General features: G+C 40.2%; 1 protein-coding gene across 2 annotated transcripts in view; it reads left to right on the top strand.

The window, feature by feature from the left end:
- cdh8 (cadherin 8) overlaps positions 1–21,802 on the top strand; it is a 92,214-nt gene extending 70,412 nt beyond the window's left edge. The window contains exons 7-12 of one of the 2 annotated variants that reach the window (XM_051380121.1): positions 3,701–3,948; positions 11,358–11,494; positions 14,121–14,242; positions 14,944–15,061; positions 19,201–19,452; positions 19,651–21,802. In XM_051380121.1, the coding sequence (XP_051236081.1) occupies positions 3,701–3,948; positions 11,358–11,494; positions 14,121–14,242; positions 14,944–15,061; positions 19,201–19,452; positions 19,651–20,138 (1,365 nt within the window). In that variant the 3' untranslated portion in view covers positions 20,139–21,802. Of the gene's footprint in view, positions 1–3,700; positions 3,949–11,357; positions 11,495–14,120; positions 14,243–14,943; positions 15,062–19,200; positions 19,453–19,644 lie in introns of both variants that reach the window. The other variant, XM_051380120.1, reaches the window with a different exon arrangement.
- Positions 21,803–22,898: the final 1,096 nt, after the last annotated feature.

Below are 22,898 nucleotides of genomic sequence, written 5' to 3'. Positions count from 1 at the left end.
GCTGAACTTTGAAGTCTCTAAATGGCCTGTGTGTACATACTGATTTGATGCTAACGCTCGAGAGAAATGAAAAATGACACAGTGGGGTTGTGGAGTGGGACACGATGGTGAAGGGGTGTTAACACTGGAGAAAGGAGAATGTCTCTTTGTTGCGGAGTGTTGGTCTGCTGTCCCTCGTTTAGAAATGTAGCCTCATTCCGCTACGCTATATTGTTTAGTAGGAAAGTGTAAGAATGTAAACTGGCTATGCAACCTTGACTCCAAAAGGTCTGGCAAACAGCTCCACTGTTTTCCTCTTGCACTCATGAATCTCTTAATAATCAACTGTAGCTGTACAACAGTACCACCATGCATACTAATAAAAATCAAAGAGGCTCTCCCTGGATTACTCAGTCAAAGCACTATGTGCGTTTATTGAATTAATAATTTGAACAGATAAAAATATGACTTGTTTTCTGATTCCATGGGTAGGGTATTTAAAAAAGCAGCTTGCATAGATGTTGGGTTTTTTTATTTTGTAATTGATATTGATAATAATTAATCAAACTTAACTAGGGTAATCAGAGAAGCTGTTTACCACTATGTTTTACTTCAGCCATATAAGTGGATTTGGTGTAATTAAATATGCCAGCAACAGTGAGAGCCCCCCTCTCCCCACTGGAAACAAATATAATGACTTGCTTCTACGTGCTGTCAAGTGAGAATAATACTGAAATATTTTATTAAGGGAGAAGCAAAGCAATTTTCCTGCATGATTTTCAAATACAGTACTACAATATATGTGCTATATTACTTATGTACAGGTCAAATGCAGCTCACAGAAAATATAAGTACTCTTATGTATTATGTACTATTAACAGCTATCAAATTAGTATGTGTCGCTCTTTGTGAACAACCCACAGATATTTAGCATGTAGCTCTGAATGTACCCTCAGTATGGAGTATCCAACAACTGTTTGCTAACACATTTGCTATAAAGACTTAATGATAGTATTTCAGTGTTGTTTTTACAACTTATTCTACTGCTGCAAAACATTGTCTCTCTACATAAGTTTTTTTAGATCATATATCATACTGGAATTTTGCACAATTTCCAGTATGCCATGCCCACTGTTGGTTCATATTAGGGTTGCAAATTGTAAGTACTTTGCTAATCGATCAGTGGTGACTGTAAGGATCGATTAATCTTATACCAAACAATACCACATGCATTTTCTTCCTTAATCAAAGCTTTCTTTCCACAGCAACATATTGCATATTCTCTGACAGCAATGCATAGCCTATTAAATATATAAAGACGTATAGCCCTGAAAATATTAAACACATATAATTGTGGATGTCAGATTACTTGCAGAAGCACGCTCATAAAAATAATCTCCGCTTACATTAGTCTTTTAAAAACAACCAAATGTAATTTGTATGTAAACAAGAAAATAGCACCAAACAAATATTTCATTATGATGATAGCTGTATTGTAATAGGAGACTACACGTACAATATTTATTTCATAGTAGCTTAATATTTGATTAATCATCCCTAGTGCATGTCAATAAATCAATGAAATGGCTAGAATTACAATATTCAGATAGTCACCAGTTTCAAATTACAGTTGTGTGAAAATAATATTTCAAATTACATACTTTAAAAAAATCATTAAAGTAAAATACCAGTTAGCTCCGTCACTGCTGGTGCCAGTTAAACCAATGTTTGTGCCAGTAAATGACTTTCAAATTATAACTCATATTAAAACTTAGTCCTTTCCCCTCTCCCCCTTTCCATATAATCATTTTGACTATCCAGCCACAATCACATACAGGCTTTTACTCTCCATTACTGTCTGAATTTAAGTGTAATCCATTGGCTTGAGGTCCAGCCACACCATGTACTGTCAGCACAGACGGCAGGATCAGAGAAAGAGAGAGAGAGGAGAGAGGAAAGGATGGCATGGAGGGGGGGTGTCAGGAGTGAGGAGGAGGGGGAGGAGGAGAAGAAGGGGAGGTTAATAATGAAAGTGTTCCAAATAGCTTCTCCATGGAGGAGTGGGGCTTGGAGAGGCTTCAGGGGCTTTGGTCTGTCTAGTGCCCTGATGCCAAGAGTGTAGGAGTGTGGAAGTCAAAGCACTGGGTCGCCTCCCACGTCCCCCCCGGCTGCTGCTACTGTCTCACAGCTGGACCCTGAGACCCCCCTACACCCACCTGCCCCTTTCTGCCCACAAAGCTCTCAGCACTGGCCCCGTCTGACCTCAGGGACATTTCCTCACACTCCCTCTCTCCCTCTTTCTTTAACTGAATACATTTCTCGTTTTGTTCATATCCCTCTTCTTAGTCCTCCTCTCTCCCCAAGCCTGCTCCTATCCCCTCAAGCGGCAAGGCCCAGTTTTGATTTCCCTATAAATCCTGGTTATGGAGCGTGGAAGTAGCTTGATCCCATTATTCTAGTAGTATGAGAGCGACCAGAGGTGATTCAGAATGAAATTGTGACAGTCTGGGACGTCCTCGGAGATGCCAAGAGAGTAAAATTGTGACTCTCCTCTCTCTTTTAAATATTAATGACGAGCCATCTGTAAAGGAAATACCGTATAGCCATTGAAAATGGTGATTAAACAGATATGTCAGTCACATAATGATGTGTCCTGTACAAAATGTTTTTTATTTCTCTTTGGAAAATTACACTTTTTGTTGATAGTCTTGAATAAGCACCTGTTCTCATTTATTCTATGTGATCTGGTTGTGATAGCAGTATGAAAGCCCTAATAATCTGCTGTCACTGAGAGCATTAGCAGGGAGATTTGTGTTATTTCATGCTGATAAAGGTTGGAAAACATGTTCAGGTTGTGCAACTCTGAAAATACAGTTAAATAGATTTAAATCAAAATGATGATCAAATAAATTCTGTTTGCTGCCCCAGACAGATACCATGGACATTATCTCAGTCACTCCCAAACACTGTCTCCTCAGATTAAAGGCCCCTGTGTGTGTAATTTTTGTGATTACAGTTTTTTTTAAATGATTATTATGGCAAGATTTTACAGTATGGCTGCTCACTCAGCTCAGGTCCCTGGCAGATCCATGGAGGGATGGGGCAGCAGCACTGTGTCTTTTTGCATACTACCACTCAATATTGCAAATATTACATTATTTTTAAGTTCACAATTCTGTACACTGTAAAACCAGATGGTTAATTTAACTCTGAAACTGAACAAATTGCAACTGAAACAAATTGATGAGGGTCTGAAAATGTTCTAAAAAGTTTTTGTCTCGTGAATCTTTGGTCTGAACTGGGCTTCACAGAGTCCAGTATAAAGTAGCAAAACACCAAAATATTAAAGTAAGACCCTTAACTTGTACTTAAAGCAGCAACAAGGGGCTTTAATTTTGTGTGTTTTTCACCACATTGAGTTCAAGGGGAATCCAACTGAATTCAACCCGATGGCAGGCATTAAGAATAACTACTGTATGTAGAAATAGCCAATCTTCTCACTGATGGTCCTATTTGCTTATGAAGGTCATATAGAGGCGTCTTTAAATTGAGACAGTTTCATTTCCAATTAAAATCTTGTTGTAGTACCGTTTGGTGCAGTACTTGAATAAACATACTTTCAACCAACAGAATGTACATGTGTGATTTGGACAGGTAAAGGAAAGCTCTGTTGGACAATGAAGCAGTCCTTGACCACTTCTGTCTTTGTCTCCCCTTACAGCCTTTAGACTATGAGAGCAAGAGAGCCTACACCCTGAAAGTCGAAGCCACCAACATCCGCTCAGAGCCCAGCAGTGGCGGGCCCTTCAAGGACACAGCTACGGTGAAGATTGTGGTTGAAGATTCCGATGAACCTCCCGTTTTCTCCAAACCTATGTACTTACTGGAAGTGAACGAGAATGCCCCCATCAACACGGTCATAGGGACGGTCACCGCCAGGGATCCAGACTCTACTGGGAGCTTTGTCAGGTAAGAGAGCGGATGCCATTAAGAGGGAGCTACTGAAAAACACTGAAAGTTTACCACTTAACCATTTGCTATCGACTGGCAAGTGCAATACAGTTACAAAACTTAAAAGAGAAAAGGCTCTTTAGTGTGACTTATAGAAGTGATGCAGAGAATAGGTTAACAAATGAGCCTTTTCAGGCTATAATGAGTTGTTTTAATAAAAAAGGGGTGACACTGAGGCATGCAATTAAATCTCTCCATGCCTGTGACCTTTGGAGACTCTGGTAGTGTCGTTGGCAGTGAGGAAGCGATTCAATGATTGCTCTCATTTCCACAGATGTACAAAAAAAAAAAAAAGTAGATTATGAGTTGAAGGCGGCACAACTTTCTCTTTCACTGTGTGACCAGCTCTGCTATATTCTCCTCTTGTGTGACTTATTCTTGGAAATACCACAAGGGCACCTTGAGGATAGGTTATACAGGCAATTTCTCTCCCTCCATCTTGGCATTTCATTAATTCTCTAGTGACTTGCTGACCGCATTCCCGGGACAACACTCAACAGGTTGTGTGTAATTGCATGGCGAGCAGAGAGCAGGCTGGGTTTCATAGATTGGCTGAGGCTATAGAGCAGGGCCAGTTCATTTTACTTTTTTCTTTTTTTCCTTCATTTTCTGGTGGCATCCTCATGTTTAGTGATGAGATTGCCAGGAGGAATTGAGCCCTGAGGTTGGACGATGTCACTCCCCTGGTAAAAAGAGAAGTATATTTCATGTATAATGGCATCTTTTGCCTCTCTCTGTTCTTATTTCGTGTCATGGTGCGCCTGTGTTTCTTGAGCAACTCTGTGTTTTATACGTGTGTTAGAGAGAGAGTGATTTATCAAATGTGTGGGTTTTTTAAGTGGATAAAAGTCCAGTATATCATTAAATATAGCATTTTCTTCTGAATTATGTGCCGTATAATTAATATTAAGTTATATTTTCATAGTTTCTTGTTATCCCCTCCTTCGGTGCATCATTATTGAAAGAAAAAATTGACTAAATAATGAATGAGTGTGCATGCAAATGAGAGCACCCTGCTGACATGATCTCTTCACACATTTGAAACTGTCCGGATATCAACATCCTGTCTTGGCACTTGTTAAATGTTTTGAGCATTATGCAGGGCGAACTGGCTGCCGTCTTTATGCACCAGGTCATTTGTCTTTTTTGCGGTCTATTTCATTCTTTTTTATTTGTCCTGGGGTCATTCACTTCCACTCACAGTGTTCATTATGCTTTTAATCACCAATCTTACAATTTTTTGGAGAAGTTGTTATTTTCAGAATGGATTGTTGCTCGAGGGTTTTGTGTGACTGTCACTGCCATAATAAATAAATGAAAATAGAGCCTTTTTGAAAGTGTTCTCAAGAGCTGTTTTTTAAATAAAGCCCATTCTCAAACTTTTTATTCTCCATGAGAAAGAAGAAGAGGTAGTATGTGGCTAATAGAATGCTTCATTAATCATCTGCCAACTCCTGTAAAGCCACTGATCTGCGGGTGAAAATATGTACTCAGAGATGAAAGACACAACCACACATTTTCTTGCCAGTTTGCATTTGGTCACAACAAATTGCTCTCCCTCAACATGTGATTTTCTTTGTAATCCAAATGTAAATTTTTATCCCCCCTGCAAATCTTCAAGATGAGCATGATCTATCACAGATGTCACGTGTTTTCTTTGTGGGGGATGAGATGAAACAAACCATTGTCATGGAGGGCTTGATATGATGCATCACCCTCACCGTTGACCATTTGATTTTACTTCTAGCCAGGGTTTGTATTAGCTTGCAACTCTGAGTTTTGGGCTGATAAAATGATTATAGTGTGGCCGATTTTAATCCTTCCAGATATACTGGCTGACAGAAGGCTATAGCCTCAATAATGCCTCATACAAGATCAGAAGTATGTTCTAAATAATGGAAAATCTGGACAAAAACCTGTCTAGAAACGAAGCCAGATAATTAGACTTTAAAAGTTACTTTGTTTGCACTGCATAAAAGGCTGCAGTTAACAATTGTTTTTTCAGATTGACCAATTAATCATCTGTTCTATAAAACATCAGAAAAATGTAAAAAAAAAAACTTGTGACAATTTCCTATGTCTTCAAATGTTCAAATGTTTTGTCTGACCAACAGTCCAATACCAAAAGATATTCAGTTTATAATGATATAAAAGAGAGAGAAGCAGTAAATCCTCACTCTGGAGAAACTGGAACCAGAGAATGACCTTGATGATTAATCAAATATCAAAATAGGTGCTGGTTATTTTTATGGCAATCGACTAATCCATCAACCAACTACCAATCTAACCAATCGTTGTAGCTCTAAGTGCAGAAAGTATTTTGGACTTCAGGTGAAGTAACAAATAACTGTGAAGGAAAAAGACACAAGCCAGGCTAATATATTTTTGGGGGACTGTGAAACTGATTTAAAATATATTTAGCCATTGTTAACCATTATCCTTTTGTATATATTGTCCAGAAAACGGGTGAGAAACAAAGTGTTCTTGATAAAACAACAATGAATGTGTCAGTTGTAACACATGCAGCTTGCTGATCTTTACACTTAAATTACACCCTAAATTATACTTAACAGCCTACAACTATCCTCCTCCCTTCCGTCTGTCCCTTCTTTTCTGTTTCAAAAATTGGTAAGAGAAGGAGCTCCCTTAAAAAAGAAAGCTGTTGTTAGTGAAGGTGGATCCATAGCGGAGGAGTGGCAGCAGTAATAGCAGCATTAGTGTGGACTTTCTCCTGACCACCATCTGAACGAGCTCTCTAGTCGACCCCTTTGATTGGAATCGCTCCCCGTCTCATCCCCCCCCTCCAGCCGGACCAGACTGAACCAGTCTGAGTCTAAACCACTTGGGGCGAGTGCTCTGGTGGGCTGCCATGTCCTCTGCACTCAGGAGACAAACAACCCCTTAGCTGTACTTAATGCATCCAACCAACAACATTTCAGGTGCACTCCATGAAATACTCCCTCAGTATTGCTGCTCTCTGGAGCCTGTGCTCTGTCGTTTTCTACCTGACTGATCACAAATAAAAAGCAATGTGACATCTGGCAGTCACTATTGCTGTATGTCACGAACTGCTGGATTTCACAGAATAGCTGTGGCTGTATTATATTCCAGAATATTGATACTGAAACATGTTTGGTTAACATCTTCATTCTCCTTTTTTCTTTTATTGCTGAGGGAAATTACAGGAACATAATGAAATTCTGTAAAGCCTGTTTCTTTCTGCGAGCTTCTTTATGTTGCTTTAGTACACCTGACAGCTGACATGCTGCATATGGTAATACAAGCAGTCATGGAAAGGAGACGGTTTGGAAATGAATGGAAATTTAAGGCCTATACTGCATACTGATTCTTTGTTTTTATATTTTATAATTTATGATTTGCTTTGGACTCTTCAGGAAAATCACCTTGCTGGTAAAAGGGCCTGGGATCCAACCTGAATATAAAATGCAGTGTTAAAACACAACTGGTCAGCATTCAGAGGACGGCAAAAATTAGTTCTACATCTGTGATCCTCCCAGTGGAATTACTGACCTAATAACAAGCAGGAATGTCACAGAGGCATTTTGTTCTCTGTGGGGAAAAAAGGGGAAAAAAAGGCATTTGTTCTTGATCTTTTCACCTCTTCTTCCTCCAACTTGTACAGGCACTCAGTCACTCAGATGCACTCTCACACAGTCACACAGCAGAGCACCTACTGTGCACACAGGTGTGAAAAAGCACAAACACACATCCGCAGAAACCTTTCCTTGGCTGCTTAACCTCTACGTTTCTATCATTTACTTTTGACATATACTGTATATTATTACGAGACTAGGGAGACAGTAACAGGGAGTGCAGACATTGCATAAATACTCTGGAGTTCATTCAAATGCAGTGGCATCATTACGTATTTATTTTCAACTGTAATAAGCTATGCTTTAATCGCTCAGATGGTCACAATTCTTAAACTGCCAAATTTAAGGTGGAACTTTTTTCTAATTTTTGACAAAAAAAACCCCAAAAAACCCCACAAACATTCAATCTAAATTCCATTCCAAAATTACTGTTCCAAAGGTCCAGTGTGTAACATTTATGAGGATCTATCAGAAATGGAATATGATATTCATAGGTATGTTTTTATTTCATGTATAATCACCTGCAAATAAGAATTGTTTTTGTCACTTTAGAATGAGCAGTTTTAATCCACATATGCCATGGGTCGCCTTACATGGAGGCCTCCATGTTTCCAACCAAACACTGGCTCTAGATGGGGCAGTTTGTGTTTTTGGCACATTTCATGGCCACTGTAATTTCTCCTTCGCACTTGGAGGAGTCGAGGGAGTTTCAATCTGCAACTACACCACTAGATGCCACTAAATCTTACAGACTGGACCCTTAAAGGGAATTGTCACACATATCGATATTGGCCTCAAAAATCCTGCATTGGTAAAGCTTCTGTGCTCAGCAGCTCACAAAACGGTTACTACAGCGACAAAAGAATGGTAAAAATGAAAGATTAAGAAATCGTGATTTTTAATTCCTAGTTTTGGTCAAGATCAGTCAAAAACACTGGAACCCACATTTCCTAAAATGCAACTTGGAAGCATTTTCTAAATTTCATTCCATTTCTTTCATGTATTTTACTGACATCAATCCGTAGGCGGTCACAAAGGATTTCTTGGTTAATTCAGTGTTTTTCTGTCAGATTTCGTCATCGTCAGCTTGCACTGTGTCACTCTGATACTACAGCAACACGACCAAGGTTAGATGGTGGCAGATTTTCTGATTATGTGTTCCCAGCTTGGCTCATTATGCGCCCCCACTGAGATTTCAAGATCAGTCAAAATAAAAAGTAATTTAATATTTTTGCTCTTAATTTGACCATTAAATTTGAGATCAAAGACTCAAATTTCATCATAGTAGAAGTGTGTGTTTCTAGTAACTTTTACTGACTGGCTGATAGCGGTTACAAAAGCAAACTATTATTGTACATTTAGTTGATGAAAGCTTTTACACTTGCTGGAGAAAATGTGCAGCACACATTATGTGATGGAAAAGAAAAATCACTGGTAGTTAGCATGAGCAATGATAGACAACATGGCTACAGAGACAAAAAGATTGCCACCCACGGAAACTCTAACAGAGAAGATGTCCTGGCCATACTGTGTGATTGACATGTGATGCAGTGCTGAGACGCCACATCAATGCACCAGAGGACCATAAATGAGTGGAGAAAAAGAATAATGATCTCACTGATTACAGCTTACAGTTATCATTTTTATGCACAGAACAGCTTCTGCCACACTGATGCATTTTGATTAGCGTATTATATTTGCTTTATGTTGAGGTTGAATGTATCTGGATGTCTGCTGCGTCAGTTGTAAAAATGCTTCACTGCTTTAAAGTATTTGGCACAAACAGCCTCTACGTGAGGTTTAACTGTTAGACTGAGGTCAGCCCAATGCCGTTTAAAGGCCTGTGAAGAGTAGAGCAAAGCTGAAACAAGGCGACACACACACACACACACACACACACACACACTCACTCACGTGCACGCATTTGCACACGTCCTCACACCACGCTTAGGAAAACTGCACGCGTATATAACGCCGGCTATCATTTTTTATTTGCTTTTAATTCTTTTCACATCACGTTGTCAGTTTGAGTGACAGGTGGCAGAACATTTCAGGGTCTGTCTCCCTGCTTCCACGTGAGGCTGTCAGAGTTTGACTGGGATCCACTCAGTCTGCAGGAGAGAGGCTGCTCCCAGGTGGCTTGCTGCTGTCTGCCTGTCTTGAAAGTGCTCTGCGTCTGCAGGGCAAGAGAGAAAGAGAGAGGGGGGTTGGGGGTCCTCATGGACCTCTCCCAGCCCGGCGTCTAGAGGATTTTACACCATTTCATCTCAAAAATGGAAATGTCACGGCTCGGTACATCTCCCCAACAATTGGAATCTGGGCCAGTGGTTTATTTATTTTATTTTCCTACCATTCTTGTATAAGCAGCATCCCCCTTCATATAAATTGTTGTTGTTGTGACTTTGTCTTGGGCTTTTTCTATTTCTATTTCTCCTTCTGTATCCCTTCTGTCCTCCCTCTCTCTTCTGTCTCTCTCTCTCATATAAACAGCAGGGTTCCTGCCAACAGGTCTGGACTGATAGGGATGAGCGGTTCCACTGCGAGATGGTACAAGACCCAGGGTTAGGAAGGAAGGGAGACAGGGTGAGCGGGGCGCCTGGTGGTTGAGGGATGTCTATGTGGGGAAGGGGGTCTGCAAAGAATTGGATAGGGGGATTGGATTTAGGAAGAGCTTGAGACCCAGCTGGATGGAAAAGAAAAAAGAAAACTTTCTGACTGTTGAAGAGGGGGAAGAGATTGTGAGGGAAGATGTGAGAGTGCGACAGAGAGAGAGAAAGGAACAGGGACAGTTTGTCCTGGAGGTATGGAAACACGTGTGCGGTACATGGTGTAAATAGCTCACGTGAATCACTGCGGCCTTGTGTTTTGGGTGAGTACGATGTTTATGACAGTCACACATAATGGCAATTGAAACGTGTTAAACCAAAGATGACCCATAATGACAGATTCTTTTTTAGCCGGTTTTGTGTGGGCTCGTCCCAAGAATTGGCGCTCTGCGCGTTGCAACATGAAAGAGCGATTTCACAGCTTCAAGTGGCATCGGAAAATTCTCTTTTATGTGCATTCCAATTTCATACCCGCTGCTAGAGTTTTTTTTTTTTTTTTTATGTCTTGCCACTGTATTTTTAAGTCTCAGAAAAGTCAGTGTGTCACAGGCAGGCAGGGTCACAGAGAAACAGAATCAGGAAAAGAAAAGTTTTTGTAACAATGATTTTAAAAGTGTTATGCTGTATTGACAAGGAGCTAAAAGCGGCTCGTGGTTCCAAAGAAAACAAAATCATTTTGCATATGATCAGACAAGGTCACACATAACAGGCTTATGTTTGGTTCATCTCCATTACATCCATTATCCCCTCCCGCCCCCCTGTGTTGTTAGAGCTCATGTGTGGCACAATGCTGTCCTAACTCATTAATGCAAAGCCTGTGGGAGCCATTGAGTGTTGACAGATACCGAACAGGGTTAACAACACCCCATCTCTTACCCTGACATAACATGTACTAATGGTCTTTTTTGCAGGAGGGAGGCGTCGCTGTGATCGGGGGGAGGGCTTCTCGGACCTTATTAAGCTTTAATGCCCCCTGCTGCTCATGTGAAGCCTGTAATTATTCCTCAGATAATTATTGATTTCCTACTGTTTTTGATGCGCATTCATCCACAGGTTTTTGTTGATGGATATGGCTCAGTTTTCCACAGCAACCAAAGGACTGCAGAGAGTTTTGGCTCAAATTTCTGATGAACGGCTGTCTTTGCAGGTACTTCATCGATCGGCACACAGACCTGGAGAGGCAGTTTAACATCAACGTGGAGGACGGGAAGATCACACTGGCCAAACCGCTGGACCGGGAGACGGACATGTGGCACAACATCACAGTGACCGCCACAGAAGTCAGTAAGTAACCTCTTCTGACTCCGTTCACCCCTGCTGTGAACATTGTTCCTTGTGAATTGTAATTCCCTACTTTCAGAATCACCATACTATTAGACATTCATTGGCACGCAAGTTTTACAAACTGAGAACTGCAGGAAGACACGTCTCCTTCTTCCGAGCAACTTCATGGGTTGTCTCAGGAATCACTGACCTGCTACACACAATCCTCTGTTCAACAGTATAATCGCTCCGAGAATATGGCACAAACAATTAGCGTTTGAATCCACAGAGGCATTAAATACGTTGATTTGCTGAGTTTTGATTGAATTAAACAGCTCAGTAGTCAATTTGTGGAAGTGCAAGAACATTAAGACGTATCAAATAAACAGTTTTAAAGACATGCTCCAGAGTGGATTGCTCCAACGCCAGCATCCATTACAGATTAAAGAACATCTGCGAACCGCAAAACTCACTGACTACGTAGAAAATCTTGCCGGCAGAGTTACAAACAGCTCAAACCATATGTAAGGCTTTATTTGCATACAGATTGTTTCAGGGGGGCTGTATGTTGTGATAAACTTAATGTACCCCTTAAAGCTATTGGAATAGAAATTGACACAGCTTGTAACTTTTTTTTCCCTGGCCTCTTCCGCTCTGTCTCTCCCTCTTCTCTTTCTCTCTCATCCTCTATCTGTCCCTTTCTTTCCTTAATCAAAGGAAACACACATTAATTGTCAGAATAAATGAAAGCCCAAGCTCTGTCATAATGTTTTGGCCGTGCAGCACAGACAAATCCCACCATCGTAGGAGCCCGTTGGAGGAATTGAATGTGTCTCATTTGATAAGCTGGTTGCCTTGTCATTTCTTGCACCCATACATTTAGAGCGCATTTTCATGCCTCTTGGCAAAGTAACTGTGGCTCGAGATAGTGGCATCTCCGAGAACACCTAATAGGAATTTGCCAAAATAAATATGGCAGTTTTGCTATTCTTCACGGATAGGGAGGGAGAGCCGGTGTCTTCTCTGGCGTGAAGAGGAAGAGATGTGTTCCCAGTTCTATCCCGATGCCATTTGCCACCCAAACGGAGGCGCGTTCTGCCGCCTCGCACCAGTTGACATCTGACTAATCAGATTCTATTCCCTGTCTGCTGTTGGGGGAAAGTCACTTTTGTAGGAGAGGTGGGGGGGGGGCACTCTGTCTCCCTCTGCCCTAATCCATCTATCACTGTCTATCAGACTGTCAATTTCCACTCTCCTCACTGCTTACCTCTTTTTCAACTCATCTCCTGCCTTGTCTGGTGGCCTTGAATTTCCTGGGCATCCTGTCCACTGCTCAGTGTTTGGGTTAAATTAAAAGGAAATTAAAATAAAGAACCAACTTGTTTGTCTGTAAAAATAATCTGATGACATTGTTATTCAATCCATTTTTATTAGTTACTCTTCTGTGGCAATTGTTACATTTCATGACGTCAGTTGTAAGTGGGACTATATAACTTTTTAAAGATGAGATACCACAGTATCCCTCGTACGGATGAAAAGCTTAATAAAACACTCTAGCTTCATTACACCAGTAGCTTATGGTAGCTAATGTTAGGTAGAAGCATTAATTAGAACATCTGGTGACTTTATGGTTTTTTTGTGCTTGTGCTCCTGTGTTACACTAGATTTTAACATGTCATAAATAAACATGATGTCTTTAAAGCAGTTGGTCTGAGAGAATCTTGGGAAATGCAAATTCAATTAGCCATTATCTTGTAATTGCAGTGGCCACTGTCTCGCTTTAAACCCAATTTTAAACCAAACATTTTAACAACTCTTTGATAAAAGAAAAAAGAGCATCCGGTTGTTATTGGTTACCGTGTGTGAAAACCTCTCTGCTCACAAAATATTAGGTTCATGTCCAAAATGTCGAGACAGCGCACTTGCCGTCCTTCACATTCTTCTGCTGCGTGGCCCCAGATAAGTAAATAAGTCAATAAAATAAAAAAATAAAAACACATCAGTGTCATTGGCCACAGTGACACAGCCCTCTTGGGCCCACATTAATAGATAATTGCTTTAAAAGTTGGCATTTGCACTACTGATTAATAAATACAACCATTTACGGGGACTCTCGAAAGGGACTGTCAATTACCAGTGATGAATAATTCCAATCAAAATCTAATCTAATTAAACTGCCTTTTATTGTCTTTTTAGACTTCAGTTACCAATGACTCATTAATATGCATGTTTTAACCCTCATGTTTTAAACATTACAGTGTACAGGGGATTTTCAAAAGCACTTTGAATGGGATTTCTTTTTCTTTTTTTCTGTTGCCTAGAATCCTGTTTTGCATCGCTGATACCAGCTGAAATGTAGATTGATGTGGCATATCATCTGTCCTGCCATCAGCTCAGGAAATGAATGGAGAAATAAAGATAGAAAATAAAGGAAATTAAAACTAGGTCACAGAATTTACCTGGGATTTCATGTGTAACCTCGTTTCTTCCCCCAGCTTTCTATTTTGTCTTTTCTTATTTATCTCCTGTTGTCTCTCCCCTTTCTTGATCTATCTATCTATCTATCTATCTATCTATCTATCTATCTATCTATCTATCTATCTATCTATCTATCTATCTATCTATCTATACTCACACTGTATATTAGGAAACCACAGTCAGATATCGAGGGCAATTGTGGCCATCAGAGTAATGGACATTAACGACAACGCCCCTGAATTTGCCACCGAATACGAGGCCTTTCTGTGTGAAAATGGAAAATCTGGACAGGTAAGGAAAGAAGTGGCTCATCTATCAAACCAGTGATCTATCTTTTGTTCTCTCTCTTTCTTTCTCCTCCCCTGTAATGATTGGCCACAGTGAATTATAGCCTATTTATTTCACTGCGAAACTACAGAGGTGGGAGTACGGCCCTTTTTCCCTGCAACAGTCCTCCCTTGACACAGTGTGCACGGAGCAAAGGGGAAATGAGAGCAGTCAGGATTGATCAGAGTGGATCATAATTCAAGACTGTCTTTCATGTCCTCCTCCAGATGGCATAATGCTTCCCCCAGCCAAAAATTCTGGACAACTACTTAGCATTCTCCTTCTCATCAATCGACCTCATTCAGGGGACCTGCGTACGTACAATAGGGAGCTTTATTGAAAGGAGGGCAAAAAAAAGAGAAACTGTCCTGCAGGGCTTGAATTCTAATTTCCAATCAATCATAAAGACATACAGCGCGATAAGACCTATGATGACAGATTAACAGATAGAGCCAGGAGCCTGAAAGTGTGCCAGTCTAGACAGGACCTCATTGATAATAATCTCAAAATCCAAGAATGAATAGGCCATATATTTCATCAGGTGTGATGCAGCCAGTATTAGACTGAGGCAATCTGCGGTGGCAAGAACAGAGTAATGAATAGGCTGCCTCCTCTAATGGTTCTCAGCTCTCCTCTGTATATTCTCATCTCTGTTTTCAACACAGGTGATCCAGACTGTCAGCGCAGTGGACAAAGACGACCCAATCCAGGGCCACAACTTTGACTATCGTCTCGTCCCGGAGATGCTTAACAACCCCAATTTTACCATCAGAAAAAACCTAGGTGAGCAACAAAAGACATCACGGAGAAGTAACTCTTTTTGTGGCAGAATGACTGAAGTTTCTGTAAATTTCTCCAATGGCTTTCCAGTCTAATCTCTAACCCGCGGCATGTTAGCCGTAGTCGAGATGAAATCTGGTGGATCAGTGTTGCTCACAATTAGCAGATGTGAAATTGTCTGGACACCAGCTTCTTTTTACTCCCCAGTGCGTTTTGAGGGAAACTAAATGAATGGGATCCAAATGGCTTTTCTTGGTAGTCTTGCAGCTCAATGTAGGGTGACTTCTTAGGAGCTGTTACCACGTGGCAGATGGTACTAAATTTATTTGCTAAATACTCTGATTGGTTTATTTGCCGGTTTCCTCTGTCTTTATTCCCCTCCTCTTCTCCCTCCTACCCTCCATGAGGGGGCTCTGAACAGGCTGTGTTCATGATGACACTGTGTAATGTTTTCAGCTTCGGGCAAAAAAAATCTTCATATGGTACTAGCCTTCTGTTGTGACACAGAGGCTGCAGGCTAACTTACTGCAACCTCTCTCTAAAGGAGGAAAGAGTCCATAAAAATCAGGTCATCAAATTAATAAGCCATCTTTTGACAAAAATAAAAATTTAAAATATTTGTGAAACAGGTACGTAGGAAAAAGACAGGGCAGTGTAATGACAGCATGATATGCAAAAATAGCCGTGGTATAAGTATATTGATGTCTGTTTTGACACATTAAGCACTTACTAAAGTAACAAAAATCATATTTTATCACATATGTGCAAAGATTCTGTCATAAAACTGAGGAAAAATGAAGGGCACAGACTGCAAAATACTAGTCTTAATTGCCGATCAGCCTCAAAGTGTATAAAATACGCAGGTTTCTGAACCCTGGCCTTTTGTTAAGAGGAGCTTTAATAGTTTCTTAAGATGATGTAACAGATAAAACCACCACTAGAAATGTTTCACCACTATCAGCTCTGTGTTAGTCCAAACAACAAAAGAGCCTGCATTTTTCTCACTCGCCTGAAACCAAAGTAAATATGTGTTGTGGCTCAGCTCTATATATTACATACTGCACAAACCACTCTATGGTATTGCTAATTCTGAACAGAGAAAAGAAGCCCATCGCACCATATCCCCCAGCACTTCAGTGACTATTTCTATCTGAATCGGCAGCTGTGGGAGACACTTCAGTGAAGAGCGTCAGGCTCCTGTGAGCCTCTGTGTGCTGCTTTTGTTTGCGATGATGAGTCTAATTGTAGGGATTGAACAGTGAAGAGGTTAGGGGTTGTCCACACTGTGGAAAATGGCTAAGGCTTTGACCAGCTGTATACAAGATATCGAGCATTATGACAACTCTGTGTTCAGGAGGCGGTGTTGCAACACAGTAGAGCATCCCATTGTCACTAATTGAGACAACATACATTCACCATACTGCCAAAAATTCTGCTTTTCAGATTACATGGTTAACTTTTTAATTGTGTTATTTTTCAGTCTTCCTGTTACAAATGTGAAGTTAATTAACTGGGATTACCAATACATTGTGGGGGCTAATGTTAGCAAACCTTTGATTGCTATTGCTTTGTAACTGACATTACTGAGTCAGTTCTTTATGTCAGTGACTTTATGACATCTCTCTACTGATGTTAATGTCACACGATGTTTTAGCCTTAAGCATTATCCCATAAAGGTCACTTGTGGCCACAGTGGCTGCTGTTTAGTAAACGTTACATAGAATAATTCCAAATGATTTTTACAGTTTATTGGTCTGTGACTCATACCCAAAAGGGAGAAATACATGTTTTACATGTTTTGGTTTCATGATGGCACCACCGTAGCGGCTATGTAGCAAACCAATCAGATTGCAGTTAGATAAAAACAACAAAAAAAATAATAAAAAGTTTTTATTCTTTATATAACTTATCAAATTATTGCATTTTTCACTTGTTTCTTTGGGGTCTCTAACTTTTTGAGAGTATGTATGTTAAATTGGTGCTTTCAATTGAATAACATAGATGTGTAACACATACAATTTGATTTGGAATTGTTGGAAGTTAGTTATTTTTTCTTTGGTGCACTAAAGGATCTTATGAGAAATCTACTGAACTAAGAGTCAGTTTACTCAGCTCACTTAATCAAGGTAAACCAGTTAATTGACAGATCATGAAAATAAAGTGCAACTCTAAAAGTGCAACTTTGCAGAACTGCCTTATTCTTAAGTTAAGGAAAAATGCCAGCGTCTGTCTGTTTAGATGTTAATTGCTGTAGTCCCTTTCCTTTAAAACCACTGCCAAAATACAATGTTCTTAGCTTGTAAGCTACATTTTCTAGAGTAGGTTTGCTTTTATTGTGTGGGTGCCCCTTCCGGACCAGTTGTCAATCACCTGGCCCATCAAGTCAGAGGCTAAAGGAGCATTTCTGGTGTATTTCTAAAACCCCTGTTTTCCTTTTTACCAATGCAGTAAATAATACCGACAATCTAAAAATCATGTTGACAAAGAGTTTTGACTGTAAAGAAATATGTTTATTATTTCAGTTGGAATATGAATGAATACTATATTATTAGATACTGTTCTACAGGTTGAATGTATTATACATAAATAAGTAGGGACCAATTTTTTAATGTCTCTGTTGCATACAAATGCAATACTGCACCATTTACACATTACATTTCTACAATGACAGCACATACTAACAAACAATCCTTGTAATCAGTATGCAGTGTGTGGTAACTAGAGGGAAAGTTCCTCCAGGACAGGAGTGATTCAAACTGGCAACAATAGTGAGTATTTCTGTCTAGACAAAATTGGATCTACCGACATTACCTCTTTTGCTTCTTCCAATCCTTTGGTATTATGTTACTATAAGGCATTTAAGTCCTGCCGAATTGGCATTCATGAATGTGCTGTGTGTAGTTGCTCACATAATCTTAAGAGACTTCAGAAGTTCAGAAAGTTTTCAGACTGTCAGTGTCTGCTGTCTTCTGCTGTCACTGCTGTCATTTGGAACCTCCCACATATTAAGTTATTTATAGCGAAAAATTAATTCAACTGGGCGTTTGCTTTTGTTATGGTGATGATTAATATTTCAATGTACACAGCGTCTTCACCAGAATCCATCAGTAGCTAGATGAAACAGTTTTAATATGCCCTAATATATAAAAGACAATAAATATTAGCATTCTTTTGACTCCAGTGAGTTCAGTCTTTTTGAAGGTTATCTACAGCTGTCTTTTTCTTCTGGATTTTTTTGTCCCGTGGATGGGCAGGAAATGTTTAATTCTATTTTTACCATCAATAGTTGCCAAGAAAATGAAATTGACCTGTATAGGAGGATCAGCCCTGATGGTTTTCTACAGTATAGTAGATACTTGCATACTCACTATGCACTGCTGAATGATCCAAATGAAATAAGACATGTTGGTGCTCACAAAGCACGGCGTACCACTTTGTGGCAGCACTCATAAGAAAATAAATCTGAGCATATGTTCACATCAATTACAGATCGTGCAAAGCAAATAATTCTATCATGAAGCATTCCATCTTGTGATTAAGTTTGCTCTGTCAACGCAAATGTTTCAATATGTCCTGTCTCTCTATAGCGTATATCACCAGATCTTTTTTTTCACACTCTTTTCAGCGCATCGTCAAGCAGAGAGCAAAGGTTAGACTATCAGAAATCTTGTACATTTTCCATAAGATCAGCAGGAGTAGATTCTTATGGGAATGCAAGTGTTTGATAATGTGAGCAGGGTAAGGAGAGCCAGCTAATGAGCAGGCAGCTTCACAGAAGTGCCATCAAAGAACAGCTGGCACCTTTCTGGGTCGACATGTGCCATCTTCTAAGTCAGTGTCGCCTGCCGTGGTCCCTTCATTTCCACAGCTTTCAAAGGGGGACAGCAAACTCGGTCTCGCCTTCCTTCAGAATTCCCAAAATTGGACTGTTGAGAAGGTGGCTGAAATCCATCTACAGCATTGGAATGTGCGAGCGCTAGAAAGCCGAGTGACGATTGATGTGAAATTAGTTTACCCTCATGCTGCACTGATCTTCACACAATTTAATAATAGAACTTCAGTCTGTTGCCACCATGAATAATAATGGGTTTTTCACAAATCCTTGCAAAAATTTCATCTCTGGCTTTACCTCTCTCTGACAGACAATTCAATCAGTGTTTTAGCCAAGCATGACACCTTCCGACGACAGAAACAGGAGATGTACTTCCTGCCAATCATTGTGACGGACAACGGGAATCCACCAATGAGCAGCACCAACACCTTGACCATCCGAGTCTGTGGGTGCAGTAAGGACGGCATTGTTCAGTCCTGCAATGTGGAGGCCTACGTCTTACCTATCGGCCTCAGTATGGGAGCTCTCATTGCCATCCTGGCCTGCATTATATTGCTGTTAGGTGAGGTGTTTCTTTTTTTCATTGTATCATTATTACCATGAAGTGCTTTAACAGATGTCGATTAAATTGTTCAGAATTTGATCATGCTGCTTGTACTGACAGAAAATCCACTTACGAAAGCTTGACCTAGACTTCTTGTTTCTTTCTTTCTTTCTTTCTTTCTGTCTTGCTTTCTGTCTTTCTTTCTGACAGTAATAGTAGTACTATTTGTGACCCTGAGGAGACACAAGAATGAGCCCCTTATTATTAAGGATGACGAAGATGTGAGGGAGAATATTATCCGTTACGATGATGAGGGAGGCGGTGAGGAGGACACAGAGGCTTTCGACATTGCGACACTGCAGAACCCGGATGGCATCAATGGTTACCTGCCACGCAAGGACATCAAGCCGGACCTGCAGTTCATGCCACGGGCGGGTCAGCACTCGGGCCCAAATGGTGTGGACGTGGACGAATTCATTAACGTACGGCTCCATGAGGCAGACAATGATCCCACAGCACCGCCTTACGACTCCATCCAGATCTATGGATACGAGGGCCGGGGATCCATTGCTGGCTCTCTCAGCTCACTGGAGACGGCGTCGTCAGACTCGGACCAGAACTATGACTATCTCAGAGAGTGGGGCCCACGCTTCAGAAGACTTGGGGAGCTCTACTCTGTGGGAGAGAGCGACCGCGAGACCTGACCTTTGATTTGTTAGAAAAAAGACCTTTCTGATTTTTGTTTCTGTCCACATACTTGTGTATTAAACGCTAGGGGGTTTGCTGGCTTTTAGAAACAGGTGTTTAAAAAGAAAAAAACAGTTAATAACAAGGGAGGCCACCTTTTTGTATTCTTCTTAGAGTGAGGTATAGCAGTCGTCATCCACTACGTCAAGCGCATTGTAATTGTTGAGCCAAACAATGTCTTTATTAGGAGATCTATGATTCTTGTGGAGTGTAACTTAGATTCCGTTGTGGAGTGTCTAGCAGTATTTTGGGTGTTAGTCATTTGCTGTGACTGCCAGTAGCAGAAAAACCCTGGGATTGCTGGTAGTTGCCCGATGAAAGGAAATAATGAATATCGTTGGGTTCTCTGAAGCTTGAGTGGACACCATACTCCATGCCCCATGGACAGCAAGTGGGACCTCAGAAGCTGCAGAGGGACTCTTGTTTCATGTCTCCCTAAGCCACCCAGCTGATCGGCAATCTGAAACAAAATGACAATGAAAAAGCAATATATGGTCTTCATTACAATGATGAATGTATGTATGATCTGAAAAAAAAGCAAAAAGACAAACCAGTATTGGCTTTAAGGTGAATTTGTTATCATTTGATATCTTCTCTGGTGGCCACATTTATAAACTATCTAAAGCCTAGGAAGGCTTGCTTTATACAACTCTTTGTATTTACACGCTACAGGTGTGGGTCGCAAGTGTTACTAGCCTATAAAAGACTGAAGTGAAGATAAAAAGAGAAATGTAGAAACTCTGAGGCCTTCTTTTTACAGAAGCAACATTAAATACAATTGTAATCTACTGTTTTTTGACAAGAGACGTGTTGATTCTTCATTATTGTTCTATGAGTTTTTGTATTTATGTTCTTAAATCATTTTTTCTGTGCTGACAATTTGAAGTGAATGTGTTTAGATTATTTCACATTGAGCTGTTTTTTCAACCACTTGAACACTATTTCATAACAGAGAAACCATATCATGAATTTACTGCAGTTGATGATATAGACTAGATGTAAGCAGCAAACAAGAGCTCTAAGTTACTCTGACAATACAGTTGATCTAATTAATTGGGACTGCAGGAATGGGACCTTTCTGACACATGCTAATTCTGTGTAAAATATATCTCATAAATTTATTCTGAGGTACAGCCAGTGAGTGTCTGAGCACAATAGTCCAATTGATACCTGAGTATGTGTGTCCCTCCAAACATCAAATCTCATTTAGGAAACACAGATCGCATTAGCCCAAAAAAATGAAGACACAGATCCAGACCATGTGCATATTCTGCTTACACTGTATGATATCAATAAAAAAGACTTGTACTGTACATAGAGTTACTGCTAACGTCATTAGCTTTCAATGAGGTGGTAGGTTTTGTCTCTGCACGTTAGCTCTTGCACATAATGAGAATTTCAATGGCACTACAGCTGCGTGCATACTCAGTTTGTACTGATACAGTATTATGGCAGTTCTCGGTAGACTAAACAATATATATGGAATAGTCTTACATGCAGATCATATTTTCTACTGTGCTTTAATGCTTATAAATGTGTATGTTCAATTATTTACTCCCTGTACTGTAATCTAAGATACCCTGTATTGTTTCCTACTTTGTGAAATATATTTTTATAAATATTGCTGAATGGGTGTGGTTTTCTTATGCAGATGAGAGGTCATGGATAAGTAAAAGAACAGGTAAAGGGACTCTCCACCAGTTTCACATGTCGTTTTACCCGACATGAGGAGAACCACTCAGTCTGTGAACATGGTTGTATAATGTCTTGTGTGTCTTTGGAGGGAGCTCTCTAAAGTTTGAGAAAATAACCCTGATGATGTCATGATGATGTCATCAGGGTTATAGAGCTTCGGCTTTGAGGCTACAAATTTACAAAAAGCCTCCGCTGCTCTGGTTTTCTTATTTCTCTTTTCTGCACCTTGCGTTTCCCTCAACTTTATGGAAGTACAATAATACTGAAAATTGCTGGAGGACCCCTTTAAAAAAGCTTTTAGCAGTCTACCCTGCAATGAATTCCTGGGTCTATTTTGGTGATTTTGGTCTTCTCATAGAAAGGTGAAAGCAGTTTGACTGAAAGTGCATACACCAAATAAGTCAATTGCAACATTTCATCACAGCATATCTCCTTGAAAGCATAAATATCCAACAACAGAATCTAAGAGCAGGAGGCACAACTGGACCCTTCCTTAAAAACAACAGGGTGGCTGTACGGAGTCTCTAACAATGCTTCTGGCAGGCTTATGTATCATCAAACAGTGCGATAAAGACAAAAGCAGCCCTGTAGCATTACATTTCCCACACTGTTCTTCACTTATTCACCTAGCATATTCTGGCCCTGCACTCCTTGAATGCCATAAAAGTCTGTTTCACTGTCTTTCCTGACACTTTGGAAAGCAGAAATGGACTTTTAACCCACTTGACTCAACATTCTATTATTACAGCTTGGGACTGAACCTGCACCCCAAACTAGGAACAAGATAGGGAAATACATCAGCAGGGAACGGGAAAAAAAGTCAAATGCTTATCATTTTCTCCTTCCGGCAGCTTTTCCTTTGCTTGAAAATGTCTCTGATGTTGAAGGCAACCTTTCAAAGTTGCCGTTTTGCTTGTTCAGAAAATATACTGTCTTAAGGATGTGCTTTATCAGTTTGACATTATGAAGTTGGGACAATTCAACTTTTAGAAAGATATAGCTGACAGTGCTGTTCAAATAAC

This window comes from Dicentrarchus labrax, unplaced genomic scaffold (genome assembly GCF_905237075.1).
Source record: "Dicentrarchus labrax unplaced genomic scaffold, dlabrax2021, whole genome shotgun sequence".
NCBI lineage: Eukaryota > Metazoa > Chordata > Actinopteri > Moronidae > Dicentrarchus > Dicentrarchus labrax.
The sequence above is the reverse complement of the archived record's forward strand: the minus strand, read 5'-3'. Positions and strand labels throughout refer to the sequence as shown.